The 16,760-nt window shown below is 47.8% G+C and overlaps 3 protein-coding genes across 5 annotated transcripts; 2 read left to right on the forward strand and 1 right to left on the reverse strand.

Moving 5' to 3' along the window:
• The first annotated feature begins 2,298 nt into the window (after window positions 1-2,298).
• Window positions 2,299-4,198, forward strand: rwdd3 (RWD domain containing 3). 2 transcript variants are annotated; one of them, XM_086152967.1, is made up of 5 exons: window positions 2,299-2,490; window positions 2,568-2,803; window positions 3,484-3,693; window positions 3,760-3,878; window positions 3,952-4,198. In XM_086152967.1, the coding sequence occupies exons 1-5, from the start codon at window positions 2,361-2,363 to the stop codon at window positions 3,962-3,964; spliced, it is 708 nt and encodes a 235-aa protein (XP_086009093.1). In that variant the 5' UTR covers window positions 2,299-2,360; the 3' UTR covers window positions 3,965-4,198. The 2 variants fall into 2 exon arrangements, with proteins under 2 accessions (XP_086009093.1, XP_086009092.1); XM_086152966.1 differs by having other exon boundaries at window positions 2,300-2,490; window positions 3,945-4,198.
• Window positions 4,199-5,765: 1,567 nt separating this feature from the next.
• LOC147231533 (zinc finger protein 414-like) lies at window positions 5,766-7,756 on the forward strand. Of its 2 annotated transcripts, none has more exons than XM_086152969.1 (5): window positions 5,766-5,852; window positions 6,758-6,871; window positions 6,939-7,044; window positions 7,115-7,470; window positions 7,536-7,756. In XM_086152969.1, exons 1-5 carry the CDS (start codon window positions 5,804-5,806, stop codon window positions 7,700-7,702), a joined length of 792 nt encoding a protein of 263 aa, XP_086009095.1. In that variant the 5' UTR covers window positions 5,766-5,803; the 3' UTR covers window positions 7,703-7,756. The 2 variants fall into 2 exon arrangements, with proteins under 2 accessions (XP_086009095.1, XP_086009096.1); XM_086152970.1 differs by having other exon boundaries at window positions 5,787-5,852; window positions 6,761-6,871.
• Window positions 7,757-8,264: 508 nt separating this feature from the next.
• mtch2 (mitochondrial carrier homolog 2) lies at window positions 8,265-12,820 on the reverse strand. The gene is made up of 13 exons (XM_086152965.1): window positions 12,689-12,820; window positions 11,749-11,833; window positions 10,727-10,833; window positions 10,543-10,569; window positions 10,406-10,462; window positions 10,069-10,126; window positions 9,637-9,688; window positions 9,508-9,567; window positions 9,340-9,433; window positions 9,180-9,227; window positions 9,040-9,107; window positions 8,884-8,959; window positions 8,265-8,796 (listed from the first exon to the last, which is right to left on the reverse strand). Exons 1-13 carry the CDS (start codon window positions 12,773-12,775, stop codon window positions 8,710-8,712), a joined length of 906 nt encoding a protein of 301 aa, XP_086009091.1. The 5' UTR covers window positions 12,776-12,820; the 3' UTR covers window positions 8,265-8,709.
• Window positions 12,821-16,760: the final 3,940 nt, after the last annotated feature.

Here is a 16,760-nt window from a genome sequence, read left to right on the forward strand (position 1 = left end):
TCCTGGAGGTGAAGGTGACAACCTAGAGGTGGAGGTGGGCCCTTGGAGGTGGAAGTAGTCCCTTGGAGGAGAAAGAGTTGGAGATGGTCCCCTGGAGGTTGAGGTGGTCCATTGGTGATGGAGATGGTGCCCTGGAGGTTGAAGTGGTCCATTGGATGTGGAGGTGGTACCCTGGAGGTAGAGGTGGAAACCAGGAGGAGAAGGAACCCTGGGAGAGGAGATGCCCCCCTAGAGGTGCCACCCTAGAGGTGGGGGTGGTAACCTGGAAGTAGCAGTAGTCCTTTAGAGGTGGAAGTGGTCCCTTGGAGGATAAAAATGACCTCTGGAGGTGGTCCACTGGAAGTGAAGATGACTCCCTAGAGGTGAAGATGGTCCCCTGGAGATTGTGCCCTAGATGTGGAGGTGGTACCCTAGAGGTAGAGGTGGAAACCAGGAGGAGAAGGAACCCTGGGAGAGGAGATGCCCCCCTAGAGGTGCCACCCTAGAGGTGGGGGTGGTAACCTGGAAGTAGCGGTAGTCCTTTAGAGGTGGAAGTGGTCCCTTGGAGGTGGAAGTGGTCCCTTGGAGGTGGAAGTGGTCCCTTGGAGGATAAAAATGTCCTCTGGAGGTGGTCCACTGGAAGTGAAGATGACTCCCTAGAGGTGAAGATGGTCCCCTGGAGATCGTGCCCTGGATGTGGAGGTGGTACCCTAGAGGTAGAGGTGGAAACCAGGAGGAGAAGGAACCCTGGGAGAGGAGATGCCCCCCTAGAGGTGCCACTCTAGAGGTGGGGGTGGTAACCTGGAAGTAGCGGTAGTCCTTTAGAGGTGGAAGTGGTCCCTTGGAGGTGGAAGTGGTCCCTTGGAGGATAAAAATGTCCTCTGGAGGTGGTCCACTGGAAGTGAAGATGACTCCCTAGAGGTGGAGATGGTCCCCTGGAGATTGTCCACTGGAGGTGGAGGTGGAAACCAGGAGGAGGAGAGGGAATCCTGGAGTATGAGATGGCCCCCTAGAGGTGCCACCCTAGAGGTGGAGATGGTCCCCTGGAGGTAGGCGTGGTCCATTGGAGGTGGAGATGGTTTCCTGGATGTGGAGGTGGTTGCCTGTTTGACTTTTTGAATACTTTAAAAGAGCTTTGAAAACATTTTTAAAACTTTCCAAAAACTTGTATACACTTTTCAACAGATTTAAAAAAAACATTCACATACTTACAAAGACTTTTCAACGTTTTTAACAAGTTTGTGAAAGATTTGGGATTTTTTTTTTTAAGTTTGCGAATGTTTTCCTAAATATTTTTTTTATTTTGATACTTGATTTTTTACATTTTATTTTAACGTCTTAAGGCCTTTTTTTTAGAGTTTTCAAAAGGTGTTGAAAGTTTGTGAACATTGTTTAATTCCCATGACCAACTTTCAAAAACCATTCCATAAGGTTTCAAACACTGGAATATGTTCACAAACTTTTGATAACGTTCAAATCCTTTTTTTTAAACAAATTTTTATTGAAAACAAATAGTATAAACAGATAATACATATGTACAAACAAACATGGCCTAATAGAATCAAATGTCAATGATACGGACAATGAGGAAACAAAAGGACTTCAATTTTGTATGCAATTAACTACTGTATTTGCAAATAGTGAACAAGATTTAAAGATTGTGAGAAATGTTTAATTCTAGAAAAATAAATAAATAAATCTAATTAAAATAAAAAAAAAGAAAATATGTAGATAAATTAAAAAAAATGTAATGATAAAAAATGGCAAGGGGAATACAATATGTATTGTACTTTCAAATACTTACACAACCTTCCAGCCCCCGGACTTTTTTTTTTTCCTTTACAAATTTTCATTGAACATAAATAGTATAAACAGATTTACATATGTACAAACAAACATAGCAAAATAGAATTGAATGATATAAATGGAAATGAGGAACTATAAGGACGAAAGGACTTTCGTTTTGTATGCAATCACTTAACCATACGAGTTAACGGGATTAAAGGTGTGTAAGAAATGTTTAATTCTATAAGAAAAAAATAAAATAAAAACAAATAAAACAAAATAAAATAAAACAAATAAATAAAAATAAATAAAATAATAATTATTAAAAATAAATAAATGGCAAGGGGACTATAGTATGTATTTAACTCGGTGGTTCAAAAGGACGTTCAGTCATAAAACTGTATTTTTTTTCTGGTTTTTGTATTTTTCCATAAGTTTTAAGGATTTTTATATAATATAAATACTTAAACAACCTTCCAGGCTCCTCCCACCAGTATGTAGGCGTCCGCGAGGGGGGCGGAACCAAACATTCACTCGTGTTTCCACACGGACGGGGAGGAGGAGGACCGCAATGCCGGACAGATGGAGAGCCTGTCATGGCGGCGGCGGCGGCGGAGGAGGATGAGGAGATGGAGGCCGTCATGACGGAGGCCGCCCTGGAGGAAGTGTCCGCCATGGCGGCCATCTACTGCAGGGACGGAGAGTTCCAGGTCCTCCGCCGCTCAAGTGAGTCTGTGTGTGTGTGAGCGTGTGCGTAATCTGTGATTATGTGCTTCTACAAAAGTGTGTGTTGTGTGTTATAGAGGAGGGTCTCCTGCTGGAGGTGCTGTCCAGGCTTGGGGGGGCCGGGGGCTCTGAGGTGACCCTGCTGCTGCAGCTGCCCCCATCGTACCCCTCGGAACCCCCGGGGGTGTGTGTGCGCTCAGGGTGTGTGTCCAGGACGCGTTGCGTTGGCATCAGGCAGCGGCTGCAGCAGCTGGCCGCCGAGGCTGCAGAGGCCGACGAGCCCGGCTTGCTCCGCCTGATGCACTGGCTGGAGGTCAGACCTTCACAGTAAAAGCACACTTCCGTTGTAAAGGTGCAATTTCAAAATTAAGGCCTGTATTTCATTTAAAAATGAAGAGGCCCTTTCACGAAAGGGCGATGTCTGCAGTTGAGCTCCTTCACCAATTTTCAAAATCTTTCAAATACCTTAAGATGCCTTCACCGACTTCCAAAACCCTCTAAAAATGTTCAAAAACGTTTAAGATTGTTTTAATACTTCCCAAATGTTTCAAGAATTTTCTTGAAAAATTTATCATAAACTCTTGAAAGTTTGTGAACGCTTTTATCAAGTTCTTTATTGAAGTTCACAAACATTTTCCAAAAAAATCATTTTTTTTTAACTTAAGTTTTTGAAATTTCCTTCAAATATTTTTCAAATGCATTGGTACGTGTTTTAACGTTCTTACGTTTTTTTTTTTTAGCATTTTTAAAAGGTGTTGAAAGTTTGTGAACACACGCAAACAATTGTTTGTGAACAATTGCTTTAAAATTACTTCAAATACTTATTTCAAAAATGTCCACAAACTTTCAAAACCTTCTATAAACTTTAAAAACGCCTGAAAACTTTAAAACTTTAAAAGAATCTTGTCTGTAGGTGAGCACTTTCACGGTGACGACGACCTTTTAAAATGTGATGTCATGTTGAAAACAGCCTTTATTTCCTAACATGTGCAGCAACAGCCTTTGGAGGAGCCTGAGGGGGTTCTGGAGGACAAGAAGGAGGAGGAGCGGTGTGTGGCGGTGCTGCAGCTGGACCACATGCGCTCTCCGGCACGCTACCAGGGCCTGTTGAGGCGCTGGGCGCTGCAGCAGGGCCTGGAGGTCCACCTACTCCAGGGCCCCTTGATCTTGCTAGTCCTGCTGGGACCACGGACCTCCATCAAGGTGCATGCAGGATCTGACCTAGGCACTGACCTGATGATGATGTCATTGACTATGTCATTTCCTTAGGAGTTCCGCCGCCTGTTGAAGACAGCCAAAGTGGATATTGACTCCTCTGGCAGAAAGTGCAAAGAGAGGATGATGAAGGTGCTGATCGAAGAGCCTGTTACTTCTTCACCTGAGCAAAGGTACACACACACACACACACACATGCACACACGCATGCCCAGGTTGCCGCTCATCGTGTCTGTCAGTCTGCAGGGCCTGCACCTGAGCAGCTACCAGTCTCCAGCACAGCTGACCCAACTTTTCCAGGACCTGGGCTTGGAGCGGGTCTACCAGCAGATCCTGCCCACCCTGGGCCACTGACCATGTTGCCATAGCGACAAAGGAGGCATCAGTGTAAAAACTTCAAAACCAACCAGGCTCTTTGTGCCCCTGGGAAATTAAACGTTGAATGTTAATGTACATCAAATGCCAATTAAAAGTTTACATGTATTAAATCTCTCATCCAATGTTATCTTTTTAATTCCAGTTTATTTAAAATAAATAGAGAGCACCACTTTTTGTGTTGCCATCTTGCAATGGATTTTGGGATAGTCATGGCACCTCATGGGATTATAGTGCTCTGTGTTCGCGTTCAAATATACGACATTGCTCATAAAGTGCCCCTTGCCAGCTATAAACCTATTATATTTAGTTAATTAAACCTTGGAAGGGTTGTTTGTGTGCAGTGGCTTCTGTTTGGGCGCTGATTTTTTTTTTCCCTCTAAAAAGGTTTTTTTTTAATACAAATTTTAATTGAAAACATGTATAGTTTTAAAAATATGTGCAAACAAACATGGCAAAGTAGAATCGAATGTCAATGATACAAACAGGGATGAGGAAGCATAAGGACATACGGGCATGCGTTTTGTATGCAATCACTTAACTGTACGAGTTAACTGTATTACATTTTTATGATAAATGTTTAATTGTAGAAGAAAAAGAAAATAAATAAAAATAAATAAAAACAAATACAATGAATAAATCATGGGTGTCTTGCCTTGGGGGGTATGGGTAGAGTCAGATAAATAGTTTGCAGCTTGACAATCGATTCCTTATCAAATTTATTCAAAATATTATTTTTTCTTTGACGTCCAGGGAATAAGTTTTCGGTAAAACATTTCCTAATAAAGGAGTTGCTGAATTTTCTTTCCTGATTAGAGATTTCCTGGAGTGATAGTGGGAGTAACTGTGGTTGTATGGTTTGGTGCGTCATGATATTTTTGGTCAGGAATAAAAATTGCCGAGATAGTGCGTTACTTAACTTTGTGAACTCTAATATGGAAGGGTTAATGCTGATTTTGGTGCAGAATTCTTCATAGTCTAAAAGACCGCCATTGTCATCCATCAAGTCAATTATTGACCATTTACCTTTCTCAAACCATTCCTTGTAAAGTAGAGATTTGTTGCGATGCAGTAGATATCTATTATTCCATATTATTGTACCATGTGGTGACAAATTGTGTACATATATCATTTTCCAGTACAATAATATTTGCTTATGGAACTCTGAAAATTTGACAGGAATCTTGTTGATATCAAAGTCAGAGATAAACAGAAGACTTATGCCACCGACTTTGTTGAATAAGTAGTTTGGAATACAATACCAAAAAGAATGCTAATGCTTGATCCAGGATTTCAACTAGTTCACCTTCAATGTCCCATTCAGGCAGTCCAAATCAATCACTTTCAGCCCTCCTTCACTTGTTTCTTCCACCATATGTGATTTTTTTTTTAAATAATGTGGTCTGTTCCTCCAGATAAAGTTGAAATTTATTTGGTTAATAGATTTTATGAGTTGATTTGGAATAGCATTGGAATACGTTGGGTATATACATCTAGATAAACATTCCATTTTGGTCAAGTACATCCGGCCTAATATTGCTAAATCTCTTTGGAGCTATATATTCAATTTAGCTTTACTTTTATTGAGTTTAGATTTCTCCTCTAAAAAGGTATTAAGAGGTAAATATCAAGCGGAACGTCATTTCCGGGTTACTTCCGGTATTGTTCGCCGGTGCGTCGTCGATATGTGTCCGCGGTGTGTGACAGCTTCACTCCCGCCGCCATGTCTTCCGCTGGCACCGCGATGCAGGCTCCCGAAAACACAAGCGAAGGTTCGTGTTTCACCCCGGCATCTTTCATCCTTTCGGCCTAGCCAGTCGGGTAAGGTGAGGCAGCTCGCGGCTAAATTAACTAGCCGGTTAAGCTGAGGCGGCCATTGACTAAGCTAGGTAGATGGATAACCTGCGACTTCTAGCTCGCTGGATGAGTGATGCGGCAAAGCTAGTTAGCCGGCTAGCATGCTCTGCCGCTAGCCTTCCCAGTGCTAAGATTTTGGAGGGCGTGGCAGAAGCATATGTCTGTAACGGTTTAATTCAATTATTTAGAATTAATCATAATGAAGCCAGGTACTTATTAACACCCGAAAAAACAGGATCATTTTAAAAGGGTTTATTAATAATGCCTTCCTCTGAGGAAATAAAGACGCCACATCCAATTTCTTCTTTCCCTTCAGGGGTCACCACAGCGAATCAACCTTCTCCATCTAACCCCATTCTCAGTATCCTCCTCTCTCACACAAACTACCTTCATATTCTCTCTCACTACGTCCATAAATCATCTCCTTGGTCTTCCTCAAGACTTCCTGCGTGGCAGCTCAGATTCCAGCGTCTGTCCACCAATGTATTCACCATCCCTCCTCTGCAGATGATCCAACCACCTCAGTCTGGCCTTTCTGACCTTCTCTCCAAAACATCAAACATGAGCCATCCCTCTGATAGACTCATTCCTGATTCTATAGATCCAATAACGAACATCAATTCTTATATAGTCAAATAAAAATAGTAAAACTGGTTAAACACATGAAATGATCCAACCTGTTGTAATGGAACTTGGAGAACCCTGGATCCTGTATGGTAGACCCCCTGATCGCAGTTTGATGCATCATGATTGACAGCAGAGAAAACCCTCCATGTTTGTAGTCCCTTTCCCGGGATAGTTATGTAGTTTGACTCCCCAGCAGGGAGCAAGAGGCTACCGTGTCCCCTGTACGGTTGCAAGAGGGTCTACACAGACGCCGCCGCCCTGAAGGGCCACATCCAGGACCACGACATCCCTGCGCAGTCTGTCCCTGGTGAGCGCCGGCTGCTGACACAAAATTGTGTGTAGCTGCGCTGGTAACTGACCTTTGACCCCCACAGGGAAGGTCCTAATGTGTTCCTCCATAGGCTGCAGTGGCTCCTTCCCAGACATGCAGAGGCTGATGGAGCATATGAGACACCACCACAAACCTAACATCTACTTCCTGTGAGTCTTTCACACCTGTTGCAGGTTCTGGTCCTGGTACAGGTCCTTAAAGGTGTGTCTGTGTATCTAGATGTGAGAACTGCCGCACCAAGCTGCGGTCCTACCGCGGCCTCCTCACCCATCTCCACACCTGCTCCAAAGTGCCCCGGGGTAAAGTGAAGCCCGTGGAGATTCCCCCGCTGTCCCTCACCCCCCCGCAACAGGAAGTGGAGCCCCCTCCACCGGTGACCTCTGACGCACCCCTAGCGGCCCCTCCCCTGCCTGCAGCACCTCGCCCCCTCATTGCCCCTCCTCGCTTCATCCCCCCGGCGCCGTCTGCGCCCCCTCCCGTGGCAGAGGCGGGCCCCCCGGAGGAGGACGTCCCCGAGGCCCCTGGCAGCCCCGGCTCCCCCCAGCCGTCTGCTGCCATCTGGAGGAAGAACCAAGGTGAGCAGCTTCCCCTCCGTCATAGGGGTCTCTTGGAATCTCGTGCTGACCTTTGACCTCCCCAGGGACAGCCTGCAGGAGGATCCTGTGGGAGCACACCAAGGGCCGCTACTGCTGCGTGCAGTGTGGACACTCCGTCACCAACCGCAAGGACATGAACCTGCACATCTCCACCTACCATAGCGCCGGACAACCCCCTGAGGATGGCAAGGCCCCAGGTTCCTCCTCGTGAGGCTCTGCCCCCTCATGTTGCATCTGCTTCAAATAAAAGCTCAAGTCTCCATACGATGGAACCGCCGTGTCCAGTTCTCTCCGTGCTCCTCTGCAGGTTACACCTTAGAAGACCTCTGTTCACACAAATGTGGGAAGGCAGGAGACACTTGCTGTAGGTCCACGTTCTCAACCACCCAATCCCAAGTGGATGAGTGATTGATGGCTGACCCGTCCATGTTAAGCCCCGCCTCTCACCTCTGGGGCGGCTCCAAGTCACACCCCGGGCGTTTGTAGAGCAGGGGGATGGAGAGGCAAATATGACGGCGGAAGTAGAGACGGCAGATGGTGTCAGGTCACCTCCATCTCCACTTCCAGCTGAGGAAACATCTGGGGGAAGTGGCATGGTCCTCAAACAGAGCCCTGAGGTACTCCACCTGTTCTTAGACAAGCTACAGGTAGGGAAAGCCGAGTGACTGGAGTGGATTTGTCCAACACCGTGACGGTGTCGTCACATACACAAGAGCGCGCGCCAGTCACGTTTCCACGGTGACCTGGCAGAAACCACACCCTCACCAGCGAGGCACAGTCGAAAAAGACAAAGCAGTTTTTATTGATTCGTTCAAAAGGGGGCGGTTACAAGCAGGTGGCTAGTCTGGGCGGGGAGGGAGGGGGGGGGGGCACCTTCACGTGCACACTGGCACTTGTGCAAGTGCTCACTGGCGCTCGTGCACGAGCAAACACTAGTTACACAGACGGTCCCACTCGGTCAGTAAAGTTAGACGGCACCACATGCAGACTGGGGGGGTTGGAGGGTCAGAATTGAAAGGTCACGGGGGGGTCATATACAGACATGGGGATGGGAGGGGCACTGACATGATCCCCCCCACCCGACACTTGTTCAGACTGTCATGGAAATTGATTTTATCCACGAGGAACCTGATGTGTCGAACCCCGGAGGTCAAAGGTCAAGAAGTAAACAAGTGCATACAAAAAAAGGGTGGGGGTGTGGTCATCAACGGGCACCTCCTAGAAAAACCTCTTCTGCTCGATGGCGTACGTCTTCCCCGCTGGAAGCTTCCGGAAAAACAGGCTGTTTCCCCGGCTCATGTTTCCCTAGAAACCAAAGACATACGGTCAGCCAGAAAGGGGGCAGGGCCTGCAGCCGCCACTTCCTGTGGGGGGGGGGTTCCTTTCTCTTACCTCTCTGCTTAGGTGTCTCCAGCAGTCCACCCAGGTGGGGTACACTGCGGCATATGGTGGCAGGCCGCCCGCCAGCCTGGAACGCAGGAAGTCACGAGACGCTGTCCATCTAAGCCCTGCCCCCTAACCCGAATTGATTGACAGACAGCCACTCACCCACAGTTGTTGACGGCCATCAGGTTGGACACGAGGACAAAAGGGTAGGTGACCATGCTGGCGAAGAACTGGAGAGAAGAAGAGGAAGGTGAGGACAGCTGAAGATGATGGAGGTGAATATGGTTGAGATGAGGACTCACCCCTGTCACGGCTTGCGAGCAATTCCTAATCTCAGACGTGTGACTCATCTGTCGAGACCGAGAGACACACACACACACACACACAGGTGTTTTCCTCATGGAGTGCTATGATTGGATGACTCACCCCTCCCCTCAACCCGTTTGTCCAATCGACTCGTACCGTGTCGTCGATGGCGTATGTGTTGATGAAGTGGGCCAGAAGGTTGCAGATCCATAGGGACAGGACGTCGCCAAGGAGACGAGGAATCAGACCCCTGCACATACACACAGGTGAGCGGACTTTCACAATAAGAGCTTGCAGAGGTGCGAGGAGGAGGAGGAGGCTTACACGAAGAAGCCCAGCATGCCTTCTTCTCTGTAGACCGTCAGGATGGAGTCCAGCACGCCGCTACAGAAGAAACAGTGTCAGCCTCATGACATCACTTCCTGTCTGCTACCAGCCCCGCAGGAAGCCTACCTGTACTTCACCTCCCGCCCAATGAACTGGACCATACAACGCAGGGTGATCACTGCAACACAACATTAGCATAGCGTTAGCGGGATTTCAAGGTGATCATTGCAAGACAATGTTAGCATAACGTTACCATGACCGCTAGATGTTAGTATGATCTCAACTAAATGATAGCATGATCTCATGGTGATCCCAATCAGATGCAAGCATGAACTGACAGTGATCACTGCAAGACAACGTTTGGATGACCTCAGTGTTAGCCTCACGAAACTTTAGCATGACCTCACAGTGATCACCGTTAGACATTAGCAAAATGCTACACTAGACGTAGCCTAATATCAGGGTGATCCCAGCAAGACATTAGCGCGTTAGCACACCCCTTTCCAGACACAGCGTGCGAAGCAGACATAAGTTTTGCCGTGGAAACGGTGGGCATACCATGGAAGGGGTGTGTGACGATGGTGGCGCAGGAGCGGGCAAACATCTCCTTGGTTGTCTGCAGACACCAAGAACAACGAGAATGTTCACAACACCAAGCTGTTACTCTGAAAGGTTACACTCAAACTTCCTGTTTGGCTTCCAAGGGCAAAAGAAGAGAGATCACACACACACACACTACAGGCAACATCAAGTATGTATGTCAATTAAAACAGGGTTTGTGTGTGTGTGTGTCGCAGTTACATGACCCCCCACAGATGTAACTGGCAATAATAATGTATCAGCAGATCAAGAGCGATTGACAGCAAACAGCTTCTCACACACACACACACACTACCTCATTTATAACACACTGTAGTGACCCTTCGGCAGTCTTCTCCTGCCCCCCCAGCACCTGAAACACAGCAAACACCCCCCTGTCAGCTGACCATGGCCTCCCGCTGCATAACAGGCGGCCATCTTTGATCAGCTGACCTTCAGTGGATGTTGCTCCTGACATTTCTGTGGAAGAGACATGAAAAGACAGGAAGCTGAGGGGATTTCAAAATAAAACCAGGCATCATCCTACCTTGCAGCAATGTGCTCTTACTATCGCGTTACTACATTACTGTTTGTTATTGCATTATCGCTGTTTCTATGGCGACGCATACACACACACCTGTGCCACCCGACTGTGGACAACCGTGCCGATAGTGCCAGCACACAGCCGGGGTCCGAGGCCCTTAAACAGACCCGCCTTCCCGTCGATCTTGATGATGTGTTTTGCTAAAAATAAAATAAATAAGTCAATTGATCGATCAATCATCAACAGAACTGAAACCTCCACCCTGACTTTAACCCTGTGAGTCACATGACCTGCAAGTACACTGTACTTCGGAGGCGAAGGGTGCACGCACGCACGCACGCACAAACATTGAATCATCCAAACATCTTCTTACGCTAGAATGTAGATCGACCGGCAAATTGAGAGCTACACCTTTTGGCTCAGCTCCCTCTTCACCACGACAGACCAGTACGGAGTCCGCATCCCTGCAGACGCCACACCAATCCGATTGTTGATCGACCGCTCCATCCTGCCCTCACTCATGAACAAGACCCTGAAATACTTGAACTCCTTCACTTGGGGAAGAACCGCTCCCCCAACCCGGAGTGGGCATTCCATCCGTTTCCGGTTGAGCACTTTGGTCTCGGATTTGGAGGTGCCGATCCTCATCCCGCCCACTTCACAATTGGCTGCGAACCATTCCAGTGAGAGCTGGAGATAACAGCCTGATGAAGCCAACAGAACCACATCATCTGCATAAAGCAGAGACTTGATCCCGCGGCCACCAAACCGGATCTCCTCGACGCCCTGGCTGCATCTAAAAATTCTGTCCATAAAAGTTAGGAACAGAATCAGTGACATAGGGCTGCCCTGGCAAAGTCCACCACTCACCGCAAACGGGTCGAATTTACAACCGACAATGCGGATCAAGCTCCAACACCGATCACACAGGTTCGGTAACCCACACTCCCAGAGAACCCCCGAGAGGATTTTTCGCAGGACACGGTCGAATGCCTTCTCCAGGTCTACAAAACCCATATAAACTGTTTGGGCAAACTCCCATGCCCCCCTGAGGACCCTGCCAAGGCTATCAATGTATCAATAACCTTCGGAAATCAATACTGATTGGGACTCACCGTAAGCAAACAGGCCCGGCAGCTGGTACACCTGCCTGCCGAACAGGTTCCTTCCCAGGGTGGGGGGCAGCGGCTCGTGACCCACCTGGGGGGGCATGGCAAATGATTACATGCACACACACGCAAGCTTGTGTGCTCTGATGCAGATTTCTTCCTGCTAATTAAAATGCTCGATGGTGCAAAAATAAAAATAAAAATCAATGAAGACGTGAAGACACCCCCTTGGATGTTAGCCAGTTAGCCAGACATGGTGGCCTAAGCTAGGTGTCACCCGTCCCACCGGACTACAAATCCAACCGGGCAGGACTACAAATCCAGCCGGAAGGGACTACCACTGCAACCGGACGCAGCGGACGCGGTTGAAAGCCGGTTCCCGCTGACGTGACCTTTCGACACGTCGGCCCGGTCCACCGCGACCTGGCACACGCTCACAGACGACGGTTTGCAGGGGGGGTGTCAAGTGCGTGCCCACCTGCTCGCTGTCGGCTCAATAAAGTTTACTTCAAACAAACTAAACACAGATCTCGAGGTCGCGCACGGGTGGAACCGCACTGGGAAAAGTCCGGTTTTCAACGGAGTCGGGAGCCGCAGCCTCCACTGTCCCGGCCAAGGAAGGTCACCGGGACGCCGGCGGAATCGACAACCTCCGTGCGTGTTGACGCCGGAACGCCGGCGCTGAGATTCACGTCGTGCGCGCCGTAATGAAGCGTCCGCGTCAGGGATTCGAACCGGCTGTCAGGTCGCGTCCTAACATGCACGAGCATCCGGTTCTACCGCCAGGCAACACAAAAGTAAAGGTTTTCCAGAGGGAGTTTGGTGACAGTCCGAGCCACCGGACTCCGCTGCCAGCGGACCGGCTAAGCCGCAGCTTCCGGTGTGTGCGGGACAGGCGGAGGACGCCTTCGCCTGGCGTGAGCCCGACGGGTCCGCCGCTCCTCACCTGAACCAGGACCTTGATGTACATGAGCGGGTGGGAGAGGACGGTGAGCCCGGAGCCCAGCAGCACCTGCCCACACGTGTCCGCCATTTTTACAGACAGCGGAGACCGGAAGTCCCCCGGCGTTGTTCTTTGGTGCCGACCAGACGCCTTTGTCTGGCCGCAGCTGCAGCGCCATCTGGCGTCCGGAGGTGCACTTCAAACTACGTTCGACGTTAAAAGATAAGTAGCGTCATCTCTTGGCCGCAATGCAGCCACAGGGCGGCACTGGCCTGTCTCTCTCCAAGCCTGCCTTGGGAGGGCACGGAGCAGTGTCTCCCTGTGCCGGTCCCAAGCCCGGATAAATGCAGAGGGTCGCGTCAGGAAGGGCATCCGGCGTAAAACTTTTGCCAAAACCAAACATGCGAGTCAACCATAACTATACCATACCGGATCGGTCGCGGACCGGGTTAACAACGACCGCCATTGGTACTGATGACATACAGGGTACTAATGGAAATTGGGCTACTGTGGGTCGAAGAACAAGAAGAAGAGGAGGAGTGCGTGTTCGGAAGCAGAGAGAGAGGAGGAAAGGAAAGAGTCTGGGACTGAGAGTAGGGACTTTGAATATTGGGACTATGACAGGAAAAGGTAGAGAGTTGGTGGAAATGATGCAGAGAAGGAAGGTGGATATACTGTGTGTCCAGGAGACCAGGTGGAAAGGTAGTAAGGCTAGAAGCTTAGGAGCAGGCTTTAAGTTGTACTATTATGGTACTGACAAGAAGAGAAATGGAGTAGGAGTTATCTTGAAGGAGGAGTTTGTTAGGAACGTCCTAGAGGTGAAAAGAATGTCAGATAGACTTATGAGTCTGAAACTGGAAATTGAAGGTGTGATGCTCAATGTTGTTGGTGGCTATGCCCCACAGGTGGGATGTGAATCTGAAGAGAAGGAGAAGTTCTGGAATGAGTTAGATGAAGTGATGCAGAATATTCCCAGAAATGAGAGAGTGATAATTGGTGCAGACGTCAATGGACATGCTGGTGAAGGCAATAGAGGGGATGAAGAAGTGATGGGCAGATTTGATATCCAGGATAGGAATGCAGAGGGACAGATGGTGGTAGATTTTGCAAAAAGGATGCAAATGGCTGTAGTGAATACCTTTTTCCAGAAAAAACAGGAAAATAGGGTAACTTATAAGAGCGGAAGTAGGAGCACGCAGGTAGACTACATCTTGTATAGACGAGGTAACCTGAAAGAGATCAGTGACTGCAAAGTAGTTGTAGGTGAGAGTGTAGGCAGACAGCATAGGATGGTGGTTTGTAGGATGACTCTGGTGACAAGGAAGATGAAGAGGACAAAGGCAGAGCAGAGGACAAAATGGTGGAAGCTGAAAAGGGAGGAGTGTTGCATGGTTTTCTGGGAGGAATTGAGAAAGGGTCTGGGTGGTCAGGGTGAGCTTCCAGATGATTGGACAACTACAGCTAGTGTTATCAGGGAGACAGGTAGGGGAGTACTTGGTGTGTCATCTGGAAGGAAAGTAGATAGGGAGACTTGGTGGTGGAATGAGGAAGTGCAGGAGTGTATACAGAGAAAGCGGTTAGCGAAGAAGAACTGGGAAACTGAGAGGACTGAAGAGAACAGACAGGAGTTCAGGGAGATGCTGCGAAAGGTAAAGATAGAGGTAGCAAAGGCAAAACAAAGGGCATACGATGACTTGTATGCTCGGTTGGATAGTAAGGAGGGTGAGAATGATCTATACAGGTTGGCGAAACAGAGATAAAGATGGAAAGGATGTACAACAGGTCCGAGTGATTAAGGACAGAGAGGGAAATGTATTGACAGATGCTAGAAGAGTGATGGGAAGATGGAAAGAGTACTTTGAAGAGCTGATGAATGTGGAAAATGAGAGAGAGGCAAGGGTAGAAGACGTGACTATTGTAGACCACAAAGTAGCACAAATTAGTAAAAGTGAAGTAAGGAAGGCATTGAAGAGGATGAAGAGTGGAAAAGCAGTTGGTCCTGATGATATACCTGTGGAGGTGTGGAAGTGTCTAGGAGAGGCAGCGGTAGATGTTCTGACTAGATTATTCAACAGGATCTTAGAGAGTGAGAAGATACCTGAAGAATGGAGACCAAGTGTGATAGTGCCTATTTTTAAGAATAAAGGGGATGTGCAGAATTGTGGCGACTATAGAGGAATAAAGTTGATGAGCCATACAATGAAGTTATGGGAAAGAGTAGTGGAAACTAGACTGAGAGCAGAAGTCAGCATTTGTGAACAGCAGTATGGCTTCATGCCCAGGAAGAGTACTACAGATGCAGTGTTTGCGTTGAGAATGCTAATAGAGAAGTACAGAGAAGGCCAGAGGGAGCTGCATTGTGTTTTTGTAGACCTAGAAAAAGCATATGACAGGGTGCCAAGTGAGGAGCTCTGGTATTGTATTAGGAAGTCTGGAGTGGCAGAGAAGTACACTGCTCAAAAAAATAAAGGGAACACTTAAAAAACACATCCTAGATCGAAATGAATGAAATATTCTTATGAAATACTTTGCTCTTTACACAGTTGAATGTGCTGACAACAAAATCACACAAAAATGATCAATGGAAATCAATTGTATCAAGCCATGGAGGTCTGGATAAGAATCCCACTCAAAATTAAAGTGTATAAACAAACTCCAGGCTGATCCAACTTTGATGTAATGTCCTTAAAACAAGTCAAAATGAATCTGTGTTGCTTCCTGAGTGGACACTATGATTTCACAGAAGTGTGATTGACTTGGAGTTACATTGTGTTGTTCAAGTGTTCCCTTTATTTTTTTGAGCAGTATATGTTAGACTGGTGCAGGACATGTACGCTAGCTGTGAGACACTGGTACGGTGTGCTGTAGGGGTAACAGAGAAGTTCAAGGTGGAGGTGGGACTCCATCAGGGATCAGCTCTGAGCCCCTTCTTGTTCGCAATGGTGATGGACAGGCTGACAGATGAGGTTAGACAGGAATTTGCAGATGACATATTCACTAATCCCCATGGACCATGATGTTTGCGGATGACATTGTGATCTGTAGTGAGAGCAGACAACAGGTAGAGGAAAATCTAGAGAGGTGGAGGTATGCTCTGGAAAGGAGAGGAATGAAAGTTAGTCGCAGCAAGACAGAATATATGTGTGTGAATGAGAGGAACTCGGGTGGAGCGGTGAGGCTACAGGGAGTGGAGATCAAGAAGCTGGAGGATTTCAGGTACTTGTGGTCAACAGTCCTGAGCAACGGAGAGTGTGGAAAAGAGGTGAAGAGACGGGTCCAAGCAGGTTGGAATGGGTGGAGAAAAGTGTCAGGGGTACTATGTGATAGAAGACTTTCAGCCAGAATAGAAGGAAAGGTGTACAAGACAGTGGTGAGACCAGCGATGATGTATGGACTAGAAACTGTTACAATGACCAAAAGACAGCAAGCAGAACGAGAGGTTGCAGGGATGAAGATGTTGAGGTTCTCTTTGACAGTGACCAGGATGGATAGGATCAGGAATGAGGCTATCAGAGGGACGGCACATGTTAGATGTTTTGGAGAGAAGGTCAGAGAAGCCAGACTGAGATGGTTCGGTCATGGACAGAGGAGGGATAGAGAATATATTGGTAGACGAATGCTGGAATTGGAGCTGCCAGACAAGAGGTCTCGAGGAAGACCAAAGAGAAGATTTATGGACGTGGTGAGAGAGGATGTGAAGGTGGTTGGTGTGAGAGAGGAGGATACAGAGAATAGGGTTAGATGGAGAAAGTTGACTCGCTGTGGCGACCCCTGAAGGGAAAAGCCGAAAGAGGAAGAAGAAGAAGAAGAGCGTCATCTCTTGGCCGCAGTCAGACTTGTTAGGGTTCGGGCGCAGGGCCGGTTCCAGTTTGCTCTGGGGCCCCGGTTGGCTTGTTTGCCCCCCCCCGATTTTAGCAAGGTAATTTTGCTACAGATCTCACCAGATATGTAATAATCTATAATCCACAATCCAGAACAGGTCTAGGAGTCGGTGAATGGTCGTATATCTGTGTGCAGTCCAGGTGAAACACGCATATCGACCAACAATGGCTTGGCAGGATTAGCGGTGTGGATG

Source organism: Fistularia commersonii, chromosome 9 (genome assembly GCF_037954325.1).
Source record: "Fistularia commersonii isolate RoL2024-O1a breed Wild chromosome 9, RoL_Fcom_v1.0, whole genome shotgun sequence".
In the NCBI taxonomy this organism is placed as follows: domain Eukaryota; kingdom Metazoa; phylum Chordata; class Actinopteri; order Syngnathiformes; family Fistulariidae; genus Fistularia; species Fistularia commersonii.

Excerpts from the sequence above, each read along its gene's own strand:
- rwdd3 (XM_086152966.1), top strand. The coding sequence starts at position 2,361 with ATGGCGGCGGCGGCGGCGGAGGAGGATGAGGAGATGGAGGCCGTCATG. Across the intron at positions 3,694-3,759 it reads GACCACGGACCTCCATCAAG|GAGTTCCGCCGCCTGTTGAA; the intron begins GTGCATGCAGGA and ends TCATTTCCTTAG. Across the intron at positions 3,879-3,944 it reads ACTTCTTCACCTGAGCAAAG|TCTGCAGGGCCTGCACCTGA; the intron begins GTACACACACAC and ends CGTGTCTGTCAG.
- LOC147231533 (XM_086152969.1), top strand. The coding sequence starts at position 5,804 with ATGTCTTCCGCTGGCACCGCGATGCAGGCTCCCGAAAACACAAGCGAA. Across the intron at positions 7,045-7,114 it reads AAACCTAACATCTACTTCCT|ATGTGAGAACTGCCGCACCA; the intron begins GTGAGTCTTTCA and ends CTGTGTATCTAG. Across the intron at positions 7,471-7,535 it reads CATCTGGAGGAAGAACCAAG|GGACAGCCTGCAGGAGGATC; the intron begins GTGAGCAGCTTC and ends TGACCTCCCCAG.
- mtch2 (XM_086152965.1), bottom strand. The coding sequence starts at position 12,775 with ATGGCGGACACGTGTGGGCAGGTGCTGCTGGGCTCCGGGCTCACCGTC. Across the intron at positions 9,434-9,507 it reads GGCATGCTGGGCTTCTTCGT|GGGTCTGATTCCTCGTCTCC; the intron begins GTAAGCCTCCTC and ends GTGTATGTGCAG. Across the intron at positions 9,228-9,339 it reads CATACGCCATCGACGACACG|ATGAGTCACACGTCTGAGAT; the intron begins GTACGAGTCGAT and ends CGGTCTCGACAG.